Source organism: Echiichthys vipera (genome assembly GCF_963691815.1).
Source record: "Echiichthys vipera genome assembly, chromosome: 4".
Classification (NCBI taxonomy): domain Eukaryota; kingdom Metazoa; phylum Chordata; class Actinopteri; order Perciformes; family Trachinidae; genus Echiichthys; species Echiichthys vipera.
Genome location: NC_139829.1, coordinates 9,536,309 through 9,561,799, shown reverse-complemented (window position 1 = coordinate 9,561,799; position 25,491 = coordinate 9,536,309). Strand labels below are relative to the sequence as shown.

At 41.4% G+C, this 25,491-nt stretch overlaps 3 protein-coding genes across 3 annotated transcripts in view; 2 read left to right on the top strand and 1 right to left on the bottom strand.

Annotated features, from left to right (window-relative positions):
- The window catches only part of srrm4 (serine/arginine repetitive matrix 4), a gene marked incomplete at both ends in the record, with an annotated part of 59,554 nt that extends 56,256 nt beyond the window's left edge, over window positions 1–3,298 (top strand). The window contains 5 exons of the mRNA XM_083912170.1: window positions 117–439; window positions 639–827; window positions 1,060–1,161; window positions 1,317–1,472; window positions 3,025–3,298. Of these exons, the coding sequence (XP_083768296.1) occupies window positions 117–439; window positions 639–827; window positions 1,060–1,161; window positions 1,317–1,472; window positions 3,025–3,298 (1,044 nt within the window). The remainder of the gene's footprint in view (window positions 1–116; window positions 440–638; window positions 828–1,059; window positions 1,162–1,316; window positions 1,473–3,024) is intronic.
- Window positions 3,299–6,719: 3,421 nt separating this feature from the next.
- On the top strand, window positions 6,720–19,975 carry hspb8 (heat shock protein b8). Its single transcript, XM_083912488.1, has 3 exons — window positions 6,720–7,642; window positions 11,109–11,172; window positions 17,833–19,975. The coding sequence occupies exons 1-3, from the start codon at window positions 7,216–7,218 to the stop codon at window positions 17,996–17,998; spliced, it is 657 nt and encodes a 218-aa protein (XP_083768614.1). The 5' UTR covers window positions 6,720–7,215; the 3' UTR covers window positions 17,999–19,975.
- A 96-nt stretch (window positions 19,976–20,071) lies between these two features.
- Window positions 20,072–23,003, bottom strand: LOC310946133 (uncharacterized protein). Its single transcript, XM_083912487.1, has 4 exons — window positions 22,497–23,003; window positions 22,116–22,179; window positions 21,785–21,905; window positions 20,072–21,365 (listed from the first exon to the last, which is right to left on the bottom strand). The coding sequence occupies exons 1-4, from the start codon at window positions 22,861–22,863 to the stop codon at window positions 20,844–20,846; spliced, it is 1,074 nt and encodes a 357-aa protein (XP_083768613.1). The 5' UTR covers window positions 22,864–23,003; the 3' UTR covers window positions 20,072–20,843.
- Window positions 23,004–25,491: the final 2,488 nt, after the last annotated feature.

The window sequence follows — 25,491 nt, the reverse complement described above, 5'->3', positions numbered from 1 at the left end:
TCAAGGGAATATGTGCCTTTGTTCTAGAGTATTCACAGTGCATCAAAGCAGATAGCAGGATCCATTTATCATAACACGTTTGGTTTTAAAGCTGCAGCCTGTTTGTCTGTTTGCAGATTTTGTCGCCAAAACCTGGAAGCGAGCTTTTGCACGGAAAAGGGTCTCAGCATTTATCGAGCCAGACCGGAGGTCCGCACGATTACGATTCTGGGAATGACACATCGTCACCGCCGTCAAGCAAAATCTGTGTTTCTCAGGCGAGTGTCACTGACAACAAGAAGAACCACTGTAAACGCCTGGCCTCCCCAGAGAAGCTCAAGTTCACTGACAGAGACAATGCCTCTGATTCAGGAAACTCTGTGACCAGCTACGCTTCCCTGTGCAAACCTTACGGGGAGGACAGCTTGTCTGCAACCCTTTTCAGTGGAAACGTCAAGAGGTAATGTTTTGTTCAGAAAAAAAAAAATCATCTGAATGAAAGCTTCCCAGGAAAATTGCAAGCCGTTTATCTTCTGTTTCCACGTTCTTTTGAAATATTCATCTTATGAGTGAGAATAAGGTAGAGCGTTTCTTAAGAACAACCCAGGGTAAAGTGTGGGCTTTATCACTCAAAGCAGTGAAACGTGTTTCCTTTGCAGAGAGCAGATAACCTTGGGGTGTCGGGTAGAGGTTGTGAGATCTCCAAAGACGTCCAGCTGTTCACAGAGGATGAAAGAGTCGTCTCGAAGGCGTCCGAAAACCAGGTCATCCAGCAGCAGGAGCAGATCCTCGGGGAGCTCCAGATATTCCGGCCGCTACTCTCGAAGCCGGTCGGTGTCATCCTGCAGGTGCGTGAACTACTCCTATGGTGTTCATCACGAACATCCACCAATGCTCAAGTTACAAGAAGAACATTTCCACTCACGTATTTCAATTTGCACATAAATCAGAATGCGAAAGATTATAAGATTAATTTCCAGTTTTCATCGGTTTTCACTTTCAAGGAATTTGGAGGAATCATAACCACTGCTGCTGCTTTGCTCAATTTCAGGGGATAATTGTTATTTTTCTTTTTGCCAGCTCGTACTCACGCTCACAGAGTTATTCATCTGATCTGAGGCGGCGAGGCAGCGTGGCCAGCCTGAGCTCCAGAGGAAGCTACTCCAGACACAGTGCTGACAGGTGTACTATTATATACTATACTATACTATACTATACTATACTATACTATACTATACTATATATTATACTGTAATATTTAAGCTGCTAATGACTGCTCAGTTATCGTTGTACAAAAACATATTCACTTTTTTCACATTGTTTTGTCTGCTTCCCAGACTGCGAGACAGAAAGAGAACCCATAGCTCCAGAGAGACAGATGTGAAGCATGCACATAAGGTTAGTGGGAAGAGACAAAGACGCAAATCCTACTCTCCAATGAAGAAAAGGAGGAGAGACTCACCAAGCCATCTGGAAGCACGGCGAATCACAAGGTAAGGTTTTCCCACCTGGGTTATTTACAAATCACAGTTATTTACAACTACAATATACTTTGTTATGCCTAAAGACTGCAAATATGTACTGCTGGTCCCACCCTCCGCCCCTCAGCGTCCCAACCTAAAATCTTTCTCAGCGTGTAGATGAGCTGTGTACCTTGAAATGGCATTTAGCCAGAGGATGAGATAACCGTCAGCTCTAAAGCCACCGCAGGTGCTGAAGAAACAGATGGTGGAACACGGGCAATCTGACAAAGTGTGGTTTCACTTTTTAACAGATCTAGTCTGCCTCACAGTCGGCTTTACTTTTCTTTCATTTCATTTCATTTCATGCTGCGCTTTGACAGCAGAAAATGATAAACACCCAGATATATGCACAAAAGAACATACCTGGGAGATTACAAACAACAGATTTTGAGTAGTTATTGGTCCACCAATCTATATTGTTTTCAAGTGGCACTGTGCAATATTTTTGAAAGTGGTTGCTCATCTAACTAAAATGAAAGAAGTCTCTGTCTGTCTCCGTCCATCCGATCGACTTCACACTTGGCGGGTGTATTGCTGATGATCAAAGGAAGTGCAGAGATGGGACTCTTATTAACTTTTACATCACCAAACGGCCGGCTGGGTAGAGCTCGCCACAGTACATTCAAGAAAATATAAAGAAGGAGAGACAGTGATGTAACTTTCTGAATCAGTGCTTTTGTTCCTCGTAATAGCCTGTTCCCGAACAGTTAGCAGTTAGCAAATGATGCATATACTCTGCTAGGGGACGCAATTATGTCATGGTATTGCTCAGGACCCAAGGAAGCACAGTGTTAAGTGTGAAATTATTGAGATGAGCGGTTCTCGAGGCCAAGACTCCTGCAGTTCTCCTCAGCTCTGCACAGCGTTCCAGCATCAGTCTGCATCACTGTTTTGGTTTTACCAACAGAACATGCCCGTAAAAGAGATTTTTAATTTCAGTGAGACCTTTTCCTGATTTTAGTTTTATTTAAGTTTTATATATATATACAGCAGAGAGACAAAGTAAGTGACTAGTTGGGCAACATGGAGGAGCATTTAACAGCTAAAAAGTAGGTGAAGAACAAATCAGAGCTTAAAGAATGATGCTAATGTTTTAGTTACTTTAGCTTTAGCTGTAACAACTTTGTAATGGAGCATAAGAAGATATGATATGATATTGATACTGGAACTTGTTAGCAAACTTTTGACTATTTTCCTAGTAGTCAATGAGTAGCATTAGCATTAATTTGGAGCGAATGTAAGTTCCTTTTTATGTAAATCTCTCTCTTTAGCTGTTAAATGCTCAAATACGTTCACCAGCGTCTCGCTACTTTTATCTGTCGACGCTGAAAATAAACCAAAATTGTGAAATTGCCGCTGTAAAATGAAAACAATAAACTGCTCTGTAAAGCTGAGGTTGAGAGTCAATCATTTGACACGTTGTTCATACGAAAACTATGATCAATGAGTAAAATGTGAACATTACAGCTTAAAATCTCTGCCTGTCACTTTTACACCACTTACCTCTTTTGTCTCTCCACAGTGCCAGGAAGCGACCCATCCCGTACTTCCGACCAAGCCCTTCCAGCAGTCGGTCCACCAGCGTGTCGTCCTGGAGCAGCCTCTTCACCCGCAGCCGCAGTCGCAGCCCGATACACAGCATCAGTCGGAGCCGGAGCCGGAGCCGGAGCCACAGTTACTCCTCCTACAGGAGCTACAGCCGCAGTTCATCCTGGAACTCAATCTTTGGGGGCCGCAGTCGCAGCCGCAGTCGCAGTCGTGGTCCTTTGAACAAACGCAACAAAACCAGGCATTAGTTTTGTAAGAGAACATAAAGGGGTCGAAGCTTGTTGAACCGTGGATGTTGGAACAATTGGCTGTGTGCATCTCCATGCTCCGCTTTGATGCCTGAGTGGAAATGTCCCCCGCAGGGGTCCGACCGCGTCTTTCACTGAGGCATTCTCGATCACTCTGTCCACAGACACCACTGGAGACTGAATGTATTTTTGTTTGTTTGTTTTGTTCTTGTACTGCATCCTCTTGCATCAGCACTGGCTCGACTGTTCATCTCTTAGATCTCCACAGTGGAACCTGCGCATAAGACAAAAACGGTGTTCCTGTATTTGTACCACTGTCCCTATTTTTTTATTCATTGAATTATTTTCCTAAATTAATGCTTAATATTTATTTTAAAATTGATCGTTCTTTAAAATTGTGCATAATAAGGTCCGAGGGTATCAAGAAGTACAGATACCCTTTTTTCCTTCCCGATTCCAATTCCTGAATGTGCGTATCGGCCGATACCGAGTACCAATCCAATACCAATGTGTTCAAATTTTTTATATATATATATATATATATATATATATATATATACAGCTGCGTGCTGCTGACCCTGTATGGATGTGATATGATGGCTGTCATTGTGGTAAAGCCTGACTCAGGTTTATCTCTCTGAAAAATATAAATACCATAGAACTTTCTTTTATTATCTCATTTGGCAGAACTGAAAAAGAACATCAGTAAAATATCTAGGAATAAATAACAATTCTTTAATCCACCACCCTGACCCTCCTCCATACTTCATCACCTGGTTAGGTTCTGTGCTCCGGAAGTCATCCAAATTGCTAACATGTTGCTATAGTTAGCCATGACTAATGTTACACTCTACGCTAGCAGACCAATCCAGAAATAAATTCCTCTTCGTCAGGGGCAGCACTGCGTACCTTGATGTTATTTTAGAGCGGTAAAGTTTCTGGGAAAACTGCTGTTTTATCCGAGTGAAACTATTTTAAAGTAAAGTTTTGAGGGCCTAAATTATGTGATACGTGATTGTTGCATAGAAACGCGTACTTGCCAATACCCCAGCCCAACATATCGGAGGCATTTCCAACACTGGTTATCGCTGTCAGAACAACTCTACCAATAAGGTTCGAACTGACTTATTTACGGTTTAATAAGAGTCTGTATGTTGTGGATTTTGCGCCGAGAAGTGACGTTTCAAGATAGCATTCGAGCTGTTTGATCTGGCTTCGGAGGGACCGTTGTCAGGAATAAAGGAAAAGGTTTATTGCTCTGATCTCTGCACTTCACAAGGAGGAGAACAAATGCATCTCCTCTGAAAAAATGAGCAAACTGCCTGTCAGCCCAAATGTCAAATTAATTTATCCTCTGATCAAGTGTAAAACAATTGAAATGTCAGTCCATGTAATACAACGGAAAGCGATCGAAACATTGCGAAGGGACAGCGAGGAGGTTTCTTTTGACAAAATCTCCACGGTGTCAGAGGAGGTTTTCTCATTGACAGCTCCAATAAAATGTAAGGAATTTGTTTTGTGAGGAAAAAGGAGACTTTAAAGGGTAATATATTAGATGTTTTAAATCTACATCAATGCTTAAATTGTCGTCTTGAGCTTTTATTTGATATGCTTTCAAAAGATGGGCAAAGAAAGAACAAGTTGCCAAGGCTGAACTAATGAAATGATTGATTCTCAATTTACTTGAATAATGTTTTCTTGCTACACTGGAACCAAACATACAGTATGTTACATGACAAATGAAGGTCAAGTTTTTTTTAAATTGTGCAGCACCGTCCTTATTTATTTCTTATTTAATATTTATTGCTTTGTTGTTGTTCCTCTCAGTGGTGGTCAATCTTGCTATGCAACACTGTCAGTTTAAAGTTATTATGACACTGATGTCCTTTATTTTTGGTTTGTTGTAAATTATTCTCACTCACACATGAACCTCAAAGTAGAAGATGTTCAAGAGACAAAGGAGCGTTTTTTTTTGGTTTGTTCTAAGTAAATGTTTGATATTTTGGGAGATGCGCTTAATTGTTTTCTTGCAGACAGTTTAGATGAGGAGATCAATACCACTCTCATGTCTGATGGTTAAATATAAAGCTGCAGCCGGCTAACTAACCTCAGCACGAAGACCCGAAGACCCGATAGAACAGATTCCAAATCAAACAAAAAAAAAATCTTTAGAAATTAAAAAAACAAAATCAGAGTTGTATCGATCTTCTTATATTACTCTCGGCGAGAGGTGATATTTTCCTAAAATGTCAAAGTATTTCTTTAAAGGTAATTTCGAGGCTGCATTGAGTTTTTGAAGAATGTGGAGGGAGTGTGAAACTGCCTTTCCGTGTAATTAAGAAAGTTGTATTTCTCAATCACTTCAAATCCTTCATCCTGTCTGTGTTAACTGCTCCAGGCCTGACAGACTGCTCTCTATGCACTCAATTCTCTCAGCTTATTTCCCTGAATGTCAACTAAATTGGACAAATGAGGGAAATATGACTCTGGAAGAGGAAGGGGACTTGGCACAGGAGTCGTCCATTAACTATAAGTGGTGACGACTCGTGTCGACCAGCGTAGACGAAGTGCCGGTGGAAGTTTTGTGCGGTCGTGTTGATGAACTTTCTAGATGGGCGTCCTCTCCCCATCTCACAATGTAAAGTTTGCATCAGTTGTCATGCAAGATCATTTTGAATATGTAATTACTGTGGCGTAAATATGATTCTGCATTGTATATATTATACACAACAAGTGTGATTATTTGATTTAAAGAATGTGATTTGGGCCTTTTGTTGGGTGTTAAAATGTTGGATAGATGTATTTAATGAAGAGGAAAAGAAGACAATATGCCCGTCAGGCATCAATCAATGGACTCTATCCGTCTTTGTGTAAAGAACCCTCTGATCATGTCTTTTGTTATTTTGAAAATCCCAATAACAAAGTCATATAGCAATAGTGATCCAGTGTTTCAGTGTTAAATGACTCATCCTTGCCCGTTTCCCACATGAAGGGGCATATTGCAACTGTTCTTCATACTGTCACATTTTATCTTGTGTCAGTGGGAATGCTACATTGTAATAACGTTGTCAGCTGGAAATTGAATCGTCCCCGTGAAATCAACTTCCCTTCTCACCGTGTGTTTAGAATAAGCTCTATAAAATCATGTTCTGAATAAAAAAACGTCCTGTTTTATGTCCTGACAGCACACTTATTTACAGCCGTAAACACGGGCCGCCTTCACAAAGTTGACTTCTTAGCTGTTGTGTTTTATCTGTACTGTGACATCAGTGTGTTTGACCTGAAGCTCTGCGTTATTTTCTATTAAAAAGCCAGTGAGTCACCGAGAGGAGGGAGCTCCGGCTTCTGTCTGAGTGACATGTGGACAGTCACTTCATTTGGTAAAAGGGGGGCTGGGCTTGGGTCAGCTGCTGGGCATGCACTGCAAAAAATATCTACATCAGCAAGTCATTTAATATTAATTTAGACCCTAACCTGTTTTTAATCCCGAATGAAGAACTGCAGCGGCTGATTTGAATTAGATCAGGCCGTCCTTTCCTTCTGTTGTCTTTACTTTAAGGATTTGAAAACTGGTTGACGTCTTGGATGGGTATTTTTTTGCAGTGCTGTTGCTCTCCAGATCCTCCCAGCACTTTCCCGACATTTGCTCTGTGCCGACTCATCGTCTGGGAAATCACCGTCCAGTATAAAACCCACAGCCAGGAGGGATACACTTTTTTAGGAAAAGGCAGTGCGCACTTTCAGTTGGTTGGATCAGCTGGTGACGGGCTGCGTGACGTTGATGCGTAAAATCCAAAAGAGACAACGTTTTACTCCACATAGCTATACATAGTTGTTTTTTTCCTAAAGAAAAGTTTGGGTTCGGGGTTGTTTGGCGCAAACAGCAGAACTTGAACTGGTTTTGAACTCGGCTGGACATGGCGGAGGGAGACTTCTACACGACGGGAAGCCGGCAGAGGTTTCCCAGGGATCCGTTCGGAGAATCGCCCTTCAGAGATCAGTCTCCGTTCAGGGATCAGATGGCCTCACGGTTTATGGATGAAGACTTTGGGATGCCACATTTCCCCGATGAATTGTCAATGGATTGGCCGGGCTGGGCTCGGCCGGGTCGGCTCAGCACGCGCCTCAGTTCCTCGCCCTTCAGCAGCAGTTTACGCACAGGTTTCCCCCCGCGTCAGTCCACGGGAGGCCCCACGCTGTACACCAGCAGGTACAGCGAGCCTTCCTCCCGGAGCTCCCCCACCACCACCGGGGGGGAACCCTGGAAAGTTTGCGTGAACGTCCACAGCTTCAAACCAGGGGAATTAAACGTCAAAACGAGAGACGGGTTTGTAGAAGTGTCAGGTGAGTTGGGACGATGGCCTTTACTAAATGTTACCACTTCTTTCAGGTGGATACATCATTTTATAATCAAGTTCTTTGGGGATCAGGGCCTTTTGAGGGGAGGAAAACTTTCTTACTTGCTTATTGTATCAGTAAAGAGGTCAAAGTGAACCAACCTGGTGACAACCATCAGCTCAGTTTTATTCAGACCCAATAAAGTAGGGGGTTTAATCAGTCTAATCCATAATCAGAAATAAAATAATGTTAATTTTAAGACAAACTGCACAGAAAAAACATAAAATAGAAAAAAATATGTCAAGACATTTACTTGCAGTGACATTAAGTACATTGAGGTCATGCCCTCAGTATTGTATATGGGGAAATCTAATATTGTGTATGTTTTAAAGGTATATTCTGAATGTTTTAAAGACAATTTAAGGTAGTGACTTTTTGGACGAAAGATACTGAAATGAAAGAAGTTTTTCCACACAGAAATGTCTCTCGGGCTCTGTGGAAAATGAAACAGCATCTTAATTTAGGGAGATGAAAGATTAAAGGAAACAGAATTGAACAGATGTAGTATAGTTTAAATAACTATTAAATAATAATAACTTTTACAACCTTTTGGGGGCGAGTCAAACCATTTCTTAGCAGGTAGGACTATTTCTAAAACCTCTCACTAAAACACTGCTTATCCCTTCAATATATTCATCCATATATTTATTGAACCTTTTTAACCAGGAAGTCAAATTCAGACAAAACATTGTAAAGATAATTCATCATGTGAGAAATAAAAGTTCTGGACAATACATCATTATCCATGTGCATAAGTAAAATACATCCAAAACCCATTCAAGGATGCAGTTCAGTGATCCTCAAACAGCCTGTCAGGGTCCTCTCTCTGACCTGGCTCACAAATATCAACTCTTTCACTGGCAGTAGATCTGAGGCAGCACAGTGAAAGCCTTGGTGGTAGGACACAGTCTTAGCATGAATGAGTCTTGATATGGAAGAGCCGATCAGATTTACGGGGACTGGGGAGTTGAACGTTGGCAGGCAGATCCTGGAGCTCGGACACCTGTTTCAGATTCCTGGAGAATCACTCCCTCAGTCACCCATGAGCTCGATTTAGATTTAAGGCAAGGCCCGTGACAACAGTCTCTGTTTACAATAAGACAAACCAGAGAGAATGATCTGGAAAGAGGATCAGACTTTTTTACCCAGCAGTCCTCGCACAAGTACAGTCTTCTGCTGGTGTCACGTTCAAGCTCAGTCACTGATTCTAGGAGGAAGTTGTAGAAGTTGCTTCCTCATGTCGAGAGACAGATGAATTCCAGGGATACCCGGGGGCTGAGGCGGGCACAGAGGACAGCAGGGCCCCTAACTGTGGGTTTTTTATAAACACATTGTTGGTATGCCAGTTGGGTCATTCAATCAGCGCCATGTTGGGCCTGCCTGTCGCAGTGACTCGACCCCCATTCTAAAAGCGTGACATGGAGCGTGATACAAGCATGTTTGAGGTGTTCATTACATGAACGAACAAATGTTTAACACAGAATTCTCTACATGAACTCTGTGTACTCATCCTCATTTTCAGTCTGTTGCTTTGAGTTCACCTGAGTGACACCACGAGTTTCTGCCTGGTTGCATTCACTGAACGTACCATTCAAATCTTGTTGAAGGAAAACTTCCTGAAGCTAATTTCACAAAAAAAAAATGTGCCGTTGCGACACCATTAATGTTATTAATCAGATATTCCCAAACTTTTTCAACGAAAGACACTAAAGAAAGATATTTATTGTCAACCCCGAAGGCCAAAACCTACAAAAATACCTCATGAATTTCCGCCATCGAAAGTGAGCGAAGCACACTCAACTTTGCCTCAGCCAGAGAGCTAGTTTTGTACCAAACTGAGCTAATCAAACCAGCAACAGACTGATCTCTATAAACCCAAATATGCATATAAATGCAGAATCTGTAGGTAACAGGACGAGACTTGTAAGAATTTAGAAGCAGCATTGTCCAATTAATAAACCGTCCCTGTGGAACAAAAGAGGTGGAACCCATTGGCTATCGCCATTAATTTATCAATTAATAAACTGCAACATTCTCACATTTCAAATTGCTAATGGGACTGTAAACAATGACTGTGGAAGAGGAGGTCTCATATTTTTGGATGCTCAGGGGCAGTGGAACCAGCTGCATTTTGTTTATTTCATTCGTCTGTTTATTTAACAGTGGCGGCACAGATTAAAATAGTTACACTGGAAGAAGTAATGCAACAGATGTAATGTGTATATATAGGGCATCAAGCTGAAGCTACAGACAACACTAATGTTATCACCAGACAATTAATATCAAATCTATCTAAAATCTATCTAATATTCACCCTTTAGCTCAGTTTTTGGTCTCCACCACTCTTGCTTTAGCCGCTCAGTGGTCCAATACGTTCACCAGCTAGTTGCTTGCTGTTGCTTCCTGTCCCCAGGAAGACTAGCCTGGCATTTGTGCGTTAGCTAATGGGGATCCTCATTAAACAATAAACAAAATAAACCTGCCTTCATTGTTAATGGTATAAACACTGCAAACTAACAAACTGAAGGGAAAAAACTGAATCTGCAAATGTGCAAAATGTCCTTGACACTTGTATCTACAGGCAGAAAAACATTTTGATACATTATGCACGACGGTCGTATCCCATCCAACATCTCCCCTCCCAGAACATTCAGTATTATGAGCATTACATAGAGCATCTGGAATTTGGCATCTCTGTCGTGAGTGTCTTGAAGATGAGGAGAGGCAGCGCCCTGTTGGACTACTCTCTGACCAAAAACATCCATTATTCATGAAACAGGATCGTTTTAAGTCTTGGTGAGGTTTAAATAATACTATCATGACTTCACCGGTGATCTTAGCACAGTTTTATTCCACACTTGATCTCTGATGGAGTCCAGCTCTTTTGGCAGGCAGAGACGTCACTGTGGGGGTATAGGGTAGCGCATAGTCGAGCCCAGAGTGCAGATGGGGGTTGAGGGGTGGAGCAGGCCGCGCTGCTGGCGGCGGCAGTGATATTTAGCAGCCCCAGAGCAGCTGCGAGCAGGCCCAGGAGATAGAACAGCCATAAACAGAGCTGGGAGGAGAAGGTGGAGGAGGGGGTGCTTAACTCTACAACAACAGACTAACATGGGCTGTTTGTTTTTCTGCAGAAGAAAGTAACTGAAAGAATATCTCATCATTTCATCACTAGGGGGGTTGAGCAATGAAAACCTGTTGAGATCTCCACCTTTTTTTTCATTTATATCCATTATAAAGCGCATTAATACATTCAAAGGTTTAAAGAGTCATGAAACGTGCAGTAAATATGATAAAGGTCCTGTTGACACGTATGACCCCATGATGTCGCTAAACTATTGCACAATGTTCAGAGTTTACATTAGGTTACCGTCGACTCATTCACTCACCAGCTGATGTTTTCTTTTTCAAACAGGAAAACACGAAGAGAAGCAGGAAGAAGGAGGAATAGTGACAAAGAATTTCACAAAGAAGATACAGTGAGTATAATCTCAGTGAGCTCTGTATCACAAGGAATGGCAGCTGGACACTCTTTTTGTATCTTTCTCTACGTTATGGACACAAAGGGCTTTAATTCTCACCATACAACATCTGTGGCCACATATTCAAGGTATAGTGTTGAAGTGTCTTCATATTAAAGGTTAATTCCAGCGTAAAAGCATCACATGGTCTTTTCAGCATGAATATAAGTCAAATAAGCCATCGGGAGAGGGTTTTTTTGTTTATCACCTAAAAACAGAAAATTCCTGGAGAGTCGCTAACATTGAGTATCTAACGGTGAGTAGCTTGGGATGGAACGCTGAACAATCCAAAACGGCTTATTTTAAACACTAATATTGTTCAAAATACATTTGGTTATCAACTTGTATGGACTGTCAATATGGACGTAGCCGGTTGCTAAGGCTTGTAGCATTGTAAAACAGTTTTTTTTTTTAATAAACTCCGGTTTCACTAACTACGTTGTTGGTGCTTTGATTTATGTGTAGGGACTCTTATCATGCTACTTCAGACTTTTGGTGGTATTTTGAGCTGTATTAGTGGTTAAAAAAGCGATTTTGGATGGTAGCTGTTCGCTGTTCGTTAATAGGTGATCAATACACAGATAAAAGTGTTCCTTAATTTTACATCCTGCACATTTTATTGCTGTTTTATCTCTTCCGAGCGTAAAGGCACTAATAAGTCACTCCACAGCTCTCACTTTAAACAGTTTTGAACTACTGCTCCAAACTCATGTCGGCTTCGAGAGTTCAAACAACTCTCCAATCCAAATGTGTCAACTCCAAACAGCAGCCACAGACAGAAAACAACACCCCGCTACTCAGAAGCGTTATCGCTGAGCAGGACTGCCCAAACGTCTCACATATTGTTGATTTTTTAAATATATTTATATATATATTGTAAACTCATCCAAGCCAAACAGGCCACAGAGGTTTCCACAATCTTCCCAGCTCTCCACCTTTTAATTGGGCAGCAAGAAGACTTCAAACAGCAGCGCTAATCGCTGGTGCGAATCGCTGTCTCGCTGGTGCGTCACTCCAGCTCTGCTCATTTCCTGTCGGCTAATTAGTAAGCAAGTTGCGCTCGGCCCGCATCGTTCATATCACAATCCTTTTAATTGGAAAGCCCTCGGATCAGGTCTGTGCTCTCCTCAGCTCTGCAAAACCTAAAACCAGTGACGGACTGGATATAAAGAAAGGGGGTGGAGGGGGAGGGGAGGGGGTCATATATAAATAACTGACCTCGATTCCCAAATCCTCTGCTTATATGAAACAGTGAGATAGCACAGAGAAGTCACAGAGCTAGTTCACATGGCTGAGAATGTTCTTTTAATTGAAGCACTGCTCTTTTTTTTTAATTCTGTTTCTTATGATAATAATAATAATAATAATGATAATAATAATAATAATAATAATAGGAATAAACTTCACTTCAACTTTCATCACTACTTAACAGGAGTATTTTCATCTTGTGCTACTTTATACTTTTACTCCACTAAAATTCAGAGGGAAGAACTATTACTACTTTTATTCTTCACTACGTTTATCTGATGGTTTAAAGGTGTCCTCTTGAGATTTAGGAATTTGTTATTTTCTGATAATTTACAGGAATTATAATAAACAACTCATTCTAAATTAATTGAAAAAATACTTGGCAGAAAATAATCGTTAGTTGCCGCACTGAAGTGAAGGTCAGAGCTATTATTAGCTAAATGTACTAAAAGTACAAAGAGTAAAAGTCAACATTGTGTGCGTGATATAATATCACTGGTTTATTATCATAGAGGCAGTAATGTGTAAGTAGCATTTTAATGTAGCTGGTTGGAGCTACTTTACCGTTAGGTGGCTAATACATAACAATTTATAACACAAGTTATGACCTAAACAAATGTATATATTTAAAATCTTTGTCTATCTGTTTCAGTACCTGGGACAACCTGCACATGCACGGTGCTATCCTTCTGAGAATATAAACTAATAAATAATTCATGTTGAGGCATAATGATTAAAGTTTGATTACTATTCCTGATTTCATATACTATTTGGGATTTTCGGGGTAATACATATGCAATAACTTTTAAAAACAACAACAAATATGGGCACCCAGTGGCTCACCTGGTGGAGCGAGCGCCCTGTATACAAAGGCTAAGTCCTCGCCGCAGCAGCCAGGGTTTAACCCCGACCCGCTGCTCTCTCTCCCCCATTTCCTTTCAATATTTGTACTTTAAAATAAAAAGGCATAAAAAGCCCAAAAGTAACCTTAAAGAAAGAAAAGAACAAAACTGAAGCACATGAATACTGATGTGTTATCGATCACCGTGGCAGTGATCGTAGCTTTGGGCCAGCATTAAAAAGGAGTACCTCACAATTGACCCTTGATCCTACATTAGCAACAGACCTAGTAATTTGTGCTTGCCATAGGTGACACACTCACACATTAGCTTACTAGCTTGTTATGCTAACCTCCGCACATGTTGCTAACGGTGTACAGACAGAAGTTTCTGACGGACTCATAACTTTAGCTTAAAATAAAACAATATATTGACCAGTGGCGATTGCTCTAAGACTGCAAGGTAAGCTCAGCTTCCCCTAACATGTCACCAAAAAAAGAAGTGGTGAAATATGTACTGCTGTGTGTACATTTTATTGACTAAATATGCGCTAGAAAGCATTTTCCAAGTTTTTCATTCTGTTGTTCTGAACTGATCCGGAGACTTTACCGATTCCCAGAGACTTTGTCTTTGTTAAAAACGACTAGCGTTGTGTTTGGCGACTCTGTTCTGTCACTCTGCGGTTTCTTTCCCCAACGAGCAGCGGCAGCTGCGGAACTTCTCCCCCGTCACGATCACTCACACTCACCGAACGGTCACACTTCACAGTAGCCTGGCGCAGCAGCTCCAGCTGGGCCAAGGCCGTTTAAGCAGCCTAGCTCTGCTGGCAGGGGTAGAATTTACATATAAATACATAAACACATTTATGATGTAGGCCACAAAAAAATGAGCCTCCCCTCCTTGACAGACCAGCAGCCACCACTGATATTGACTTACTCTGCTGAACAAGAACATTGTTGCCCCTGCCTTTTCTGTGAATAGTCTAGACCTGGGCTGCCTAACGTTTGTCTTGGGACCGTAGACTGTATGGAACCAGGGTTTTAACGTCCTCTTGATTCACAATACTCCACCGACAAATTAATGTTATATTGTGACGGTAGCTCTCAAGTGTATATTGTAGAATAAAAATGTAATGTTGTTTCCTTTAAAACATCTCTCACTGATAAAATTGAAATTGCAGCATTGACTCGAAAGCTTAATATGCCTAGCAACAGTAACCGAGGGAGGTAGGGCTTCTTGAATGGTCAGTTAGACTTACAGTACAGTTCTATAATAAATGTACTTTGTGAATGTTGCTTTCCACCATGCATGACAAATAAATATAACACAGTCAAGCACACGGAGCAGTTAAATGTTGCTCCTAAAAAGAAAACTACCAACTCTTCTGTTTGAATATACTGCTGATTTAAAGTAAACAACAGTGTAAAAAGATCCAAGGGTGGATTTTTCTGTTAAAACATGAAATGTGTCACTTATTACCCAATCATGTTGTTGTTAAAACAGCTCTGAGGGCAAAGGTAGCTTGAAAACCCCCTGGTCAGGAACACACAAGTTACATGTTGTACAGACTCCGGCTGTCCGGTCTATCTGTCGTGCGTCCCTCTACCTCTGCGAAGGGAAAAGCATATTGGACAGTGTTTTGGCAGCTGTACAAAATCAATGTGTGAGATAAAATGTGCGTTTGCCAGAGGTAAATAAACTTGCAGAGCTCAACAGATAAGGTTTCTGCCTGAGTCCCGCATAATGGGCCGGCTGAGTGATTTGACTTTGTCAGAAGGGGCAACTTTGCTTCACAGCAATTGGCTCGTTGAAGGAAGGTGTGTGTGTGTGTGTGTGTTGTGTGTGTGTGTGTGTGTGTGTGTGTGTGTGTGTGTGTGTGTGTGTGTGTGTGTGTGTGTGTGTGTGTGTGTGTGTGTGTGTGTGTGTGTGTGTGTGTGTGTGTGTGGTTACAGCTGGGAATTGGTAAATATATTAAACATTAATACTGGCATACATTAACTTCAAATACTTGCTTTAAATTATCTTTTTTTTACCGGGTATATTTTACACCCAACAGTATAAATTAATAATAGCTTATATGTTAGTCAGTCAGTCCATCACTTAGACTGAAATATCTCAATAGCTATGGGATGGATGGCCATGGAATTATGTTCAGACATTCATGCTCCCCAGAGGGTGAATCCTGATGAGTATGAGGTTGACATTGGTGGTGTGAGTGAAATGTCTCAACAACTATTGGATAAATTGGAAGGAAATTTGGCATTGCCTTGGTTCCCTCAACAAAAGGCTGGAGGGTTGTTTCCATTGCATTGTGGATTGGGACAACTGTGGCACAGGAAGTAGAAGTGGTTTTGCTATATACCACAAGGTTGGAGGTGTTATCCTCAGCTCCTCAGTTGTCTATGTGTTGAAGTGTCCTTGAGCAAGACACTGAACCCCTAATTGCTCCCCTGCGTTTCAGCTGCCCACTGCTGGTTTAAAAGCAGAAGTCTAATTTCACTGTGATCTATATGAAATTACAAACTAGCATGATATTTAGGCTACAAACACTATGTGAGATTTTTAAGTATGTCTGAAACTTATTTTTCTGTGAATTGTAACAGAATACAAACAGTATTACAGTACAGTAATACAGTATACAAATACTGGACACAGAGCGGCATAAATATCCCATAATGCAATGCGGTAGTAGTTACAGCGTTCATAACAGACAAACAGACAGTGAACGAAGCATCTGTCAATAATGCTTCACTTTACATTTCTATAAATTAAAGAAATATGTGATTTTTTTCACCTGCGACCGTTGGACCTGTTACCTTTCCAGTAATTGCATGGTAGAGCTGAGGTTGGCACGGGTGACCAGTAAGGAGGATCTCAGGAAGTGACCTAGCAATTACAGCCTATTATGTTTAAAAAACATACTATTGTTTATTCACACAAAAGTATGTTGAATGATAGTGTACGTATTGAGTATGTGGTGCATAGTATGCGATTTCAAACGCAGCCCAGGTCTTCAGTCCTCTGGGCCTCTGGAAGACATTTTCAGGGACCTTCTTCCTGCAACCCACTTCAACTGTATTGGTCTTGTTCTATCTAAATTGGATTTAATAATCCAACTGTTAGTCTCTGTATTTCTATTATCGTCACAGCCTCCTCTATTTTTTTGTAATTGCCTTTTTCCCACCTACGGCTCTATTTGTTTTTCTTGTCCTAAATTTAATCCAGATTTGTCCTTGTGTTCCCCAGTTTTTTAGGGGAAGTTTGTGCTCGTCTTCTCTGTGAACTTGGTCTAAAGGTTGTTGTTGTTGTTACAGTGGATCCGTAAAGCTCAATGTGATATTTGGCTACAGAAATAGACCTGACTTGACCTCTCTGTCTGTCTGCTTCTGTGTGCTGAAGTTATCAGTCCCTTCTGACTTGTATTTCTCAGTGGAGTGGGAAGCCAGTGGAGGGTCCTCTCTAATTAAATGGAGGGTAAACCCACAGTCTCCTCGTCTGAACAGCAGTCTGATGTTTATATTAACTCCCAGAAGCACTTGGCTGCTCACACAGAAAACCTACAATACCCATATTTGGCTACACTGTCTGGACAAAGAACAGAGTTTGCCTCGTTCTCTGTGTGTTTACTTCTGCAGCCAGTTTTGGAGGACTTGCATTCCAAAGTGACGTGTATTATTTTGAAAATAAACTTGATATGCAATGAGTTTGATAATTTAGCATCATTAAATGGCATTATTCCTAAAGCTGATGTACAGTTTTATGGTAGTAATCCCTTACATACAGTACTGCAGCTCTGGCTGATTTTCCTGCAGGTTTTGGAAGCCAATTATCCCACTCTTCTCTGGCAAACCGAACATTTTCAGCAGAAGAAGTGTCAAAAAGGGAAGCAAAGAGTCAAAAAAAGAAAGCCAGACACAAAATTAGCTGTTGCCTATATGACAGATGAGAGCAGCAGATTAGGACACAGATAGAAATGTACAGGTGTTAAACTTCTCCAGACAGACACTCTCATTAATTGGAATCATTTTTACCTCACACCTGGAGCCACTGTGTGTTTCCCCTCCCTCGTCTTTGTCGCAGAGCTGGAAGAGTTTTAATGAAAAACTGCCTGGTGAGATCGTTTTTGTGAGTCTAAAATGAGTGCTACAGCAAAGGAATATGGGGTGAATGTTTTTAACAGTCTAAATCCGGAGGCAAGTCTTTTTTATCTCTCACTTTTCTTCCCTAGACATGCAGCACTAAGATCATCCGACTGCAGGATGTTTACTGCTATTGACAATGAGTCAATAAAAAGATCCCAGCATTTAACAGTGTCCGCACAGCCAGCAGCTCTCATGGAGAAACAAATGCATGACCTCTAAGCAGGAAGTGTCCTGTTTCTCCTCACCGCTCTCCTTATTTTGTTCCTCCCCCTCATGCTCTTAAACATGCTGAACACACACAAAAGCTCACAGATTTTCCACTAAGTAAGCTTCTGCTACTCTTAACATCCAAAAAACACTTTCTCACCTTTTCTCCTCTGTTTCATCAGGATCCCAATAGACGTGGACCCTCTGACAGTTTTCGCCTCCTTGTCCCCCGAGGGCGTCCTCATCATCGAAGCTCGGCAGACGCCTCCATATTACCTCTTCAGCAACGAGGGTGGCGACCCACAGGAGGTGGAGGCCCTCAAGCCCCAAGAGGCCCCTATGGTCTAAACCCCCCCACCTCCTCACAAACATAACAAATCATCCTGCACAATTGATTACAAGTTTGATATGAAATGTGTGGCCTTCAGCTTCATGTTGTTGTTAGAGACCTGGAATTAAAATATGTAAAATATACTAGGGGAATAGGTAAGTCCCGTCCGATGGTCTTATTAAAGCTGCACAAGGCGAAGTATGTATGCAATTGACAGCACAGGAGGGAAGACATGCAGCAAAGGGGATCTGAATCAAACCTACGTCCTACGAAGAACCCGAAACTTAAGATGTTTAGTTTAACTCTTGTCCCCATGTTGTCTTTTATTAAAGAATGATTACAGACCAGCTGAACGTGCTCACTAAAAAAAACAAAATGGCCGTGTAGGTCGATTGTATTAGCAGCTTTTTAAGACCCTTATTTATTTCTGTTGTTAGGCGGCAACCTCTAGTGCAAACGAGGAAGTCAGGTGACGTAGTTTTAAGAGCCCCAAAGTCCACGTAGGAAGGAAGTCAGGGTGGATGGATGGGTCGCACAAACGCAGAACTTTCCCCTAGGAGACAGCTGTTCATGTCCCCTGTGAAACCAAAAGTCAACGCTGACTTATTTGAATTAACCTACTCTGTTGTGGACGTAATAAGATTCCCAACGGTTAGTCTTACCATTTTTAATTTGAATTGTCGTCAAAACTGTGATTGATTTGCGTACTTTGAAAAATTCACGTTAAATACTGTCCACCATCAACCAAAGTTGGCCAACAGGCGCAGCAACGTGGCTTTGTTTTGTCAATGAAAACCTGGCGTAAGGAAGCGACAGCACGTCGGAAGTGTGGTCGTGTTTCATTTTCTAAGAGTGCTGAGGGAAACTTGATCGAAGATGATCACCCTGTCTGCAGAATATGCAGAAAGAACATTGATGCAAAATGTTTTATTCATAATTTTAAAAGTGCCTTTCAATATAAAACTTTTAAAAAAACTACTTTTTAAAAATGTTCAGCGCATTTTAACAATACTGTGATAACACTGATAACCGTGATAATTCTGCCTGTTTCATCTCTGTCCATGGCACAGTTACGTCCTTGACTCCTTTTAAAATTATCCCTGGTCTTTTCCTAACCTTCAGTAGTAGTTTTGTTGCCTAAACTTGACCATGTGGTTCTGTTTCACAACTTTAAATAGAATGGTCCAATATGTCTTTTCGGCAGTCACTGGCACATGACAAATTTATGTCATATAAACTGATGTTCAATTTCACATCTGGTGTTATCACTCTCTTGTATTACTATTCTGTGTATATCTTCAAAACTGCATTAAGTGTTTTTTAACAACCGTCTGAACTTTTTAAAGACGTTCCAACAGCTAAAGCTAAAGCAGTGAGTGAACTTGTCTTGTGCAGCTTTAATATCATATATGGGTATATCCTTAGGTTATGCAAGAGCTGCTGGGCCACTGATAATAAGTCATAGTATTCCCAGTAACCAGTAACTTAATATGACACTATGTGAATCAAATTTGTATTTATATTAACATGCAATTAATTAAGTGGAACAGTCTTTGCATTAAAACATTGTATGTGATTTCTTTGGTTTAAAAAAAAGACAAATGTGCCTTATTTACTTGAGTGCCTTGACTTCCTTCGGTGTTACAGTTGTTTATCTTTTGAGTTAATGAAAGTCTCTTAAAATGACAAGAAACGAAAGTAAGTAACCTTTTGTGGCTTTGTTAGAGGGTGAATTGTGTGCATTGATACTGTATTCTACCAAAGTGTATTGTAAATATACTTCGATTTGTGCCAATTCATTATAAATATCAATCTGAAGTGTTCCAGGTTTTGCAATATGGTTTGCATTTCTTTTCTATTGGAGCATTCAGGAAGATGGCTGCATGATTGTTGGAGCAGACGGACTGGCTCGTTTGCCAAAGACGTTGTTTCCTGCCTTCTTCTTCTGTCGATGTCTTTGTATTGGCTGATGCAATAAAAATGTCCAGCCAATCTCCCAGTGTGTCTTAACATCTGTGTCTTTTTATTGAGAACCGTGCAACTCACTGGCCTGGTACCAAGGATCCAGGGAGCCTGTGGTGTTATTGTTGGATAACAGAAGGAATTGGGCAGCAGATTAGTGGAGGGCTTAGTGCTGGGTGAGATTGGTGCTGCTGTTTGCTGCAGAATGGGCCGAGCGCACGGACGCAGCAATGCCAGAGCTTTTGTATGCAAGTGCAAAGAATTGGGACAGTTCCTTTGCATGTTGTGTGATGCAAAAATAATGTAATCTTCTCTGTGTATTGGAATCAGGGGGGGTAAGTCTGAAAAAGTTTCCAAACTGGAATCACACTGAGGAAACAAAAGGCTTCTCTAGTTTTAGCTGTGCAAAGGCGCCGCTTTGTTCTTTATTGGTATTAGATGATGTGTGGACTTGTGCTGCCATGGCAACAGCCTGATTGGACAAGTTACTCTTGTAGAAGTGACTAATGCACAGCTGTGCAAACCTATAATATCTGATTAATGTCAGCTGAACTGGCATGATAATTAATCACTTCATATTTTGCACTCAGGTATTTTCAGAGGTATGACGATGCTCATAAATGTGATTACTTACTCCGGACAATGTTGCAAATTCACACATTCATTTTAAGCTTTAGAGGAAGTGAAAGCATAATGAGTTACACTAACACAATATTTAACTTTTCCACATGCAATTGCTTTATTGGAGCTCCAAAGACAGCATGGTTATATATGGTTGATATACTGTATCTATTGACTACAATGCATCTGTAGAACATCTGTAGAACTGGTGCGGGGCAAGCTTTGCAGGCTGTTTTAGTATATTGTCAGTATGTGGTGTGTGCAACGATATTTGTGTGTCTACTCAGTGTGTTCTTGTTTTACGTCGGGGGCCTCCAGCTCCTGGCTCTGGACCTCACTCGGTGGACTCTTGCCAAGCTCCGGCTCCTCAGGGTGGCTGATCTCCTCAGCAACTTCCCCTGAGACTTCCATTACCTGGATCTCTTCCTCAACGGCCTGTTCTTTGTCTTCTAGCTGTTTGGACATATCTGTGTCCGGGCTTTCTTGGATTTCCTGGGCTTTGTGACGCTCAAAAGAATCTTGAAGACTCTCTGTGCCTTCGGCATCTACGGGTGCTGAAGGTCGGGACTCTCCAGGTGGCTTTTCATGGGTCTCCTCCTCCTGCTCCCTCCTCTCTTCATGCTGCTGAAGTTCAGCTGCGGCGCTGCCAGGGTGGGCCTGATCACCATGGACCTCTAGTGGAGACTCTTCCCTATTTTCCCCTGCAGGAAAACACAGGGCCTCTGGTGCTCTGCAGCTATCTGGGTCTGTATCAGGGGCTTCATCTTGCTCCTGTTTTTCTCCAGTCGCCTCCAGCTCCACCTGTGTTTGTGCATAAATTTGTAGGAAATTTCATCAGGGAAGTGAAATGATTAAAGGTTAGCTAGCTCAGCTTTCACACCACACTTCAATGCTTAACTTGCATGCCGGTCGTTTCATAAGTGGAGACTAAAGAAGGATATTCAGTTGGATGTAGTCAGCAGACATTGTTCAGAACTGTGCTTTTTTGATGAGTTAGGTGAAAAGATAGATCAACTGTCATGCCTATCTTGAAATACTGTGTAGGGCTACAGACAGCAGCTGGTTAGCTTAGCATAAAGAGCAAGCCTTACATTTCTGGATACATATCATAAGTGGTATCCATCTTCTCGTCTAATTCTCGCCAAGAAAGCAATTAAGCACATGTACCAAAATATCATACTTTTCCTTTAAATGTTAATAAACTACCAAGTTGTTATCACCTTTATTGGAATGATGATGGCCGCGGGAACAGCAGTTTCGGAAACTGGAGCTTCCACGGACAGGATACCATCAACAGAAAGTGTGGATGTGATTTTGGTAACATCAATCTCAGCTGGGAGCCTGAAACCGATTACAGTGTCTCAACATACAACGTGCAAGTGTTTTCAAATACTGAAAGTGTTGTACATAATATCTAATTTTTCAGATCAGTGAGCATTTTAGGGATTGGATCCAAAAACAGATCCTCCTTGTGGCTGCTGAGTCTGTGTTGAGAATGGCTTAAACTGTGGGTATGTCATCATCTGCAGGTTAATACCGTTGTTTGCATACCTGTATTTCCTTGTAAAACATCTGGCAATAAATCCATGCTCGTCTGGCCTCTCCTCGTGTTTCCCTGGGGATGGATTACCGTTTATGGGGGAAGAATGTGAGGACACACAGAGGAATCAAGCAACACAGAGAAACCACTCAACACAGAAATTAATTTCTACCACAGAGCTGTGATTTCCCCAAGCACATTATTTAAGCAGCTTTCTAATTTTGTAACGGCTTCCTTTCTATCAGTATTTAGTTTTACAGGGTTTATTCTGTGGATTGAGAAAGTCTATTTGGATAACTCTGTTACTCTTTGAGATAATAATACTAGAAATGCTAATAAAGTGAACTTTCAGGGGTGTTTAATTAACAGATCTGTACACCAATGCTCCGTACCTTCAACCTCCAGGAATCCGTCTCTGATGCTGAGAGAAATCTCTGAAGGAAAGAAGTGAGACACTTCTAGGCTGACCCTCCACTTATACTGCTCCTTACTAATCTTCTGGACAGGCTGATGCATCGACCCAGAGATGTAAGGCACAAACATTGGAGCGGGTATGTATCCTGGCCAGGAGCAGGCTGCCAGATTCCTCTGGAGCCGGTCCACATCCATCCACCGAGGCTCCCCTGGCTCCAGGAAGGGCGGCAGGCCAACATCCTGATTGAAAAGCCTGCTGGACTGCCACCATTTTCTCAAGGGGTGCCATGGGACACCCCTGCTGTACTCCCCGCATGATGGCTCTGTTTTGGCCTCTTCGCTCATTTCCAATAAATTAAGTAAAAAACCTAGACAGAAGATTTAAAAAAATGGCAGCCCCTTTTTGTTGATAACTTTTGGACTCTCTGGGTTGACTCACTGCAAATTCAGCAATTAAAACCTCCTTTTACGAGTGAGGGAGTGATAAAAGAAAGCTAAGGGCGGTGAGACGGAGAAATCTCTGAGGGGCTTTATATACTGTTGCTGTCTGTTTTAGCACTTATTAAGCACTCATGCCGATCCGATGAGAAGGGTGTGTGGGTATGGGGTGATGGGTGTGGAGAGGAGGCCGTTACATCTTGCTGGCCTGCAGAAGGCGGCAGACTAATTAGTTGTATTTATAACTTTTAAGGGCATGATGGCAAATAGCGAGCAGAGGCTATAGTTTGTGTTTGAACTGTTGCATTTGTTGCCTGAAGACGGTTCTTCTCACATCCCAGTGAACTCTACTCTGTCAGTGGTGACTGGGCTTCTTAGTGTTATGAGCCAGTGAGAGTGTCTCTTCCCCCTGTTTCACCCCTCAGAGGACACACAGTGGCGGTGGCTTGTCTGGAGCATGAAATACCTCTGCGAGAGGCTGCAGGAGAACAAAAAATTATCTGTTTTGTGTTATCTGAAACGTTTCTGCGGCATGTGTGTGCATCGACTGTGCAAAACTCCCTTCCACTCCATTTTTCTATCACTCTGCAGTTTCAACAGGATTGTTATTGTTCTCTCTTTTATCAAGTGTGACAGACTTGTCAGTGTTTCATTTTTAGAGCCCTGTGCCCTGAGATCTTGGCATTCTGTCCACTGGAGCACAAAACAGATTGAACAGATGTTTCTGACACTTTGTGTGATGCCTCACCCACAGATTCTGTCTGTAGGATATGCTGTGAGGTTAAATTGGGTTTCTCTGCTGCTGGAGTTGCCTGAAAAATAGGTTCCTCGGTTTCAACCATCAATAGAGACTTCCATCCTGTTCACATTAAAGGCACATATGCCCACGGTGCACCATGATGTTTGTGCTGCCATGAAAGAGAACTTGTTTAGTGAGATTATTGTACAGCATTGACAAATCAATTCTAAAATGTGAGAAACACCCATTTGCACATTAAAATAAGGCTATTATTTTACAGTTTTTACCGATTTTCACTAAAGAATGGCCAGATTTAATTAAGAAACAGGCTAGTTTAACCTTTTCTCCAAAATTTCATATGTATCCAGCAGTTTTTCCTGCTGCAAGAAGATGTGATTCTGCCATCCACCAGTTTAAATAGTATGCCAAATGCAGTATGCCAAAATACCAGGATGTCCTACATACATCACATTTTGCAGTATGCGATCCAGCGTGATTTTCTGGCTATTCTGACCCGCAATACAAAACAACACCATATATGAGCAAGAGGGGAGTTCAAGGTGCAAAGTAGTATGTCCCAATAGTATGCATACTGCATGCAACAGTACGTGCTTTGTAAGGGCAGCTGCAATACATACTAAAAGTAAAAAGAAAAGGTGCATGGCTAAGCCCGGCCTATAGTATACGGTAAAATAAACAGATGTAACAGCTCCATATTGCGTACACCAGTATGTAGTATATACTGAAATCTGTTTTCGTCTGTAGTGTGTACTGTAGCAGGCAGCTCCAAATACAGCCATCACGTCTATTTAGCATGTTTCCAATGCTATTTTTTCTTTGTTTGTGTAGTAAAGTGGATAATTTAGTCACACGATGATTATTGTCATTTCTACAATTAGCAGGTTGGGAGATTTGGATCTCAGAGCTGCACTGGCTGAATGCTGCTGAAGAGATGGAGCATGAAAGGGTAGATGAATGGACTGAGGGAAAATTAGTATTGATTCTGCAACAGTATCTTGATTTATTCATTTGGATTGATCGCATGCCGTCTCACACAGAGCTGTGATTTTGAAAACTTTCACAAAAGCTCTTGGTTCACTTCAGCAGATTATCAATGAAGTCACGATATTTAGAACGTGATTGACAGTTTCATGTGTGATATAAATCTCTGCTGAAAACAACGAGCAAGCATTCACTGTTCATGTCACTTGAAAATAAAGTATGTTTACAGGTTGTTACTCTTATAATAATGAGATTGAGACAATAATGACAGTGGACCTTTTCATGAAAGGCATTTTGAAAAGGAAAAGCAAAGACAGAAATAATGAAATGAATAATGGCTGAATTCCATTTAGTTCCTTCAGTTTTAGGGTGTGAACACTGGATCACTGTCATCATGGCTCGAATAGAACGGTGCCATCGTTAATATTATTACTAACACCTGTGCTTTTTCTACTATGGCCTTATTTTGACTTGTGTGGTAGGGCTTACTGGGACTCTTAATGGAACAGAGCCATCATGAATGTTATTAATTTCTCTAATTCACCTAGGCCAGCTCATCATCGACACAGGAGTTATCACTATCAGTTATCACTTTGTATTGATAATTAATTGCTGATTCTAATTGTGCCTCAAACATAATAACATGGGTAGGCTGGGGCTGTTTGCCTTAGGCTATAAGCTACTGCCAAGAATGCAGTAACTACATATTTTGGTCAACATTTCTGTTTTACTATAAAAACAATATTAGAACTGTGTACTTGAAAACAGGTGAAAAAATCGAGTCAAATTGCAGT

What these genes read in the sequence shown, in the direction of transcription:
- hspb8 (XM_083912488.1), top strand. Translation starts at nt 7,216, where the DNA reads ATGGCGGAGGGAGACTTCTACACGACGGGAAGCCGGCAGAGGTTTCCC. An exon ending in CGGGTTTGTAGAAGTGTCAG is followed by an intron (nt 7,643 to 11,108) that starts GTGAGTTGGGAC and finishes TTTTTCAAACAG; the next exon opens with GAAAACACGAAGAGAAGCAG. An exon ending in AATTTCACAAAGAAGATACA is followed by an intron (nt 11,173 to 17,832) that starts GTGAGTATAATC and finishes CTGTTTCATCAG; the next exon opens with GATCCCAATAGACGTGGACC.
- LOC310946133 (XM_083912487.1), bottom strand. Translation starts at nt 22,863, where the DNA reads ATGAGCGAAGAGGCCAAAACAGAGCCATCATGCGGGGAGTACAGCAGG. An exon ending in CGGATTCCTGGAGGTTGAAG is followed by an intron (nt 22,180 to 22,496) that starts GTACGGAGCATT and finishes ATCCATCCCCAG; the next exon opens with GGAAACACGAGGAGAGGCCA. An exon ending in TGTTTTACAAGGAAATACAG is followed by an intron (nt 21,906 to 22,115) that starts GTATGCAAACAA and finishes AATCGGTTTCAG; the next exon opens with GCTCCCAGCTGAGATTGATG.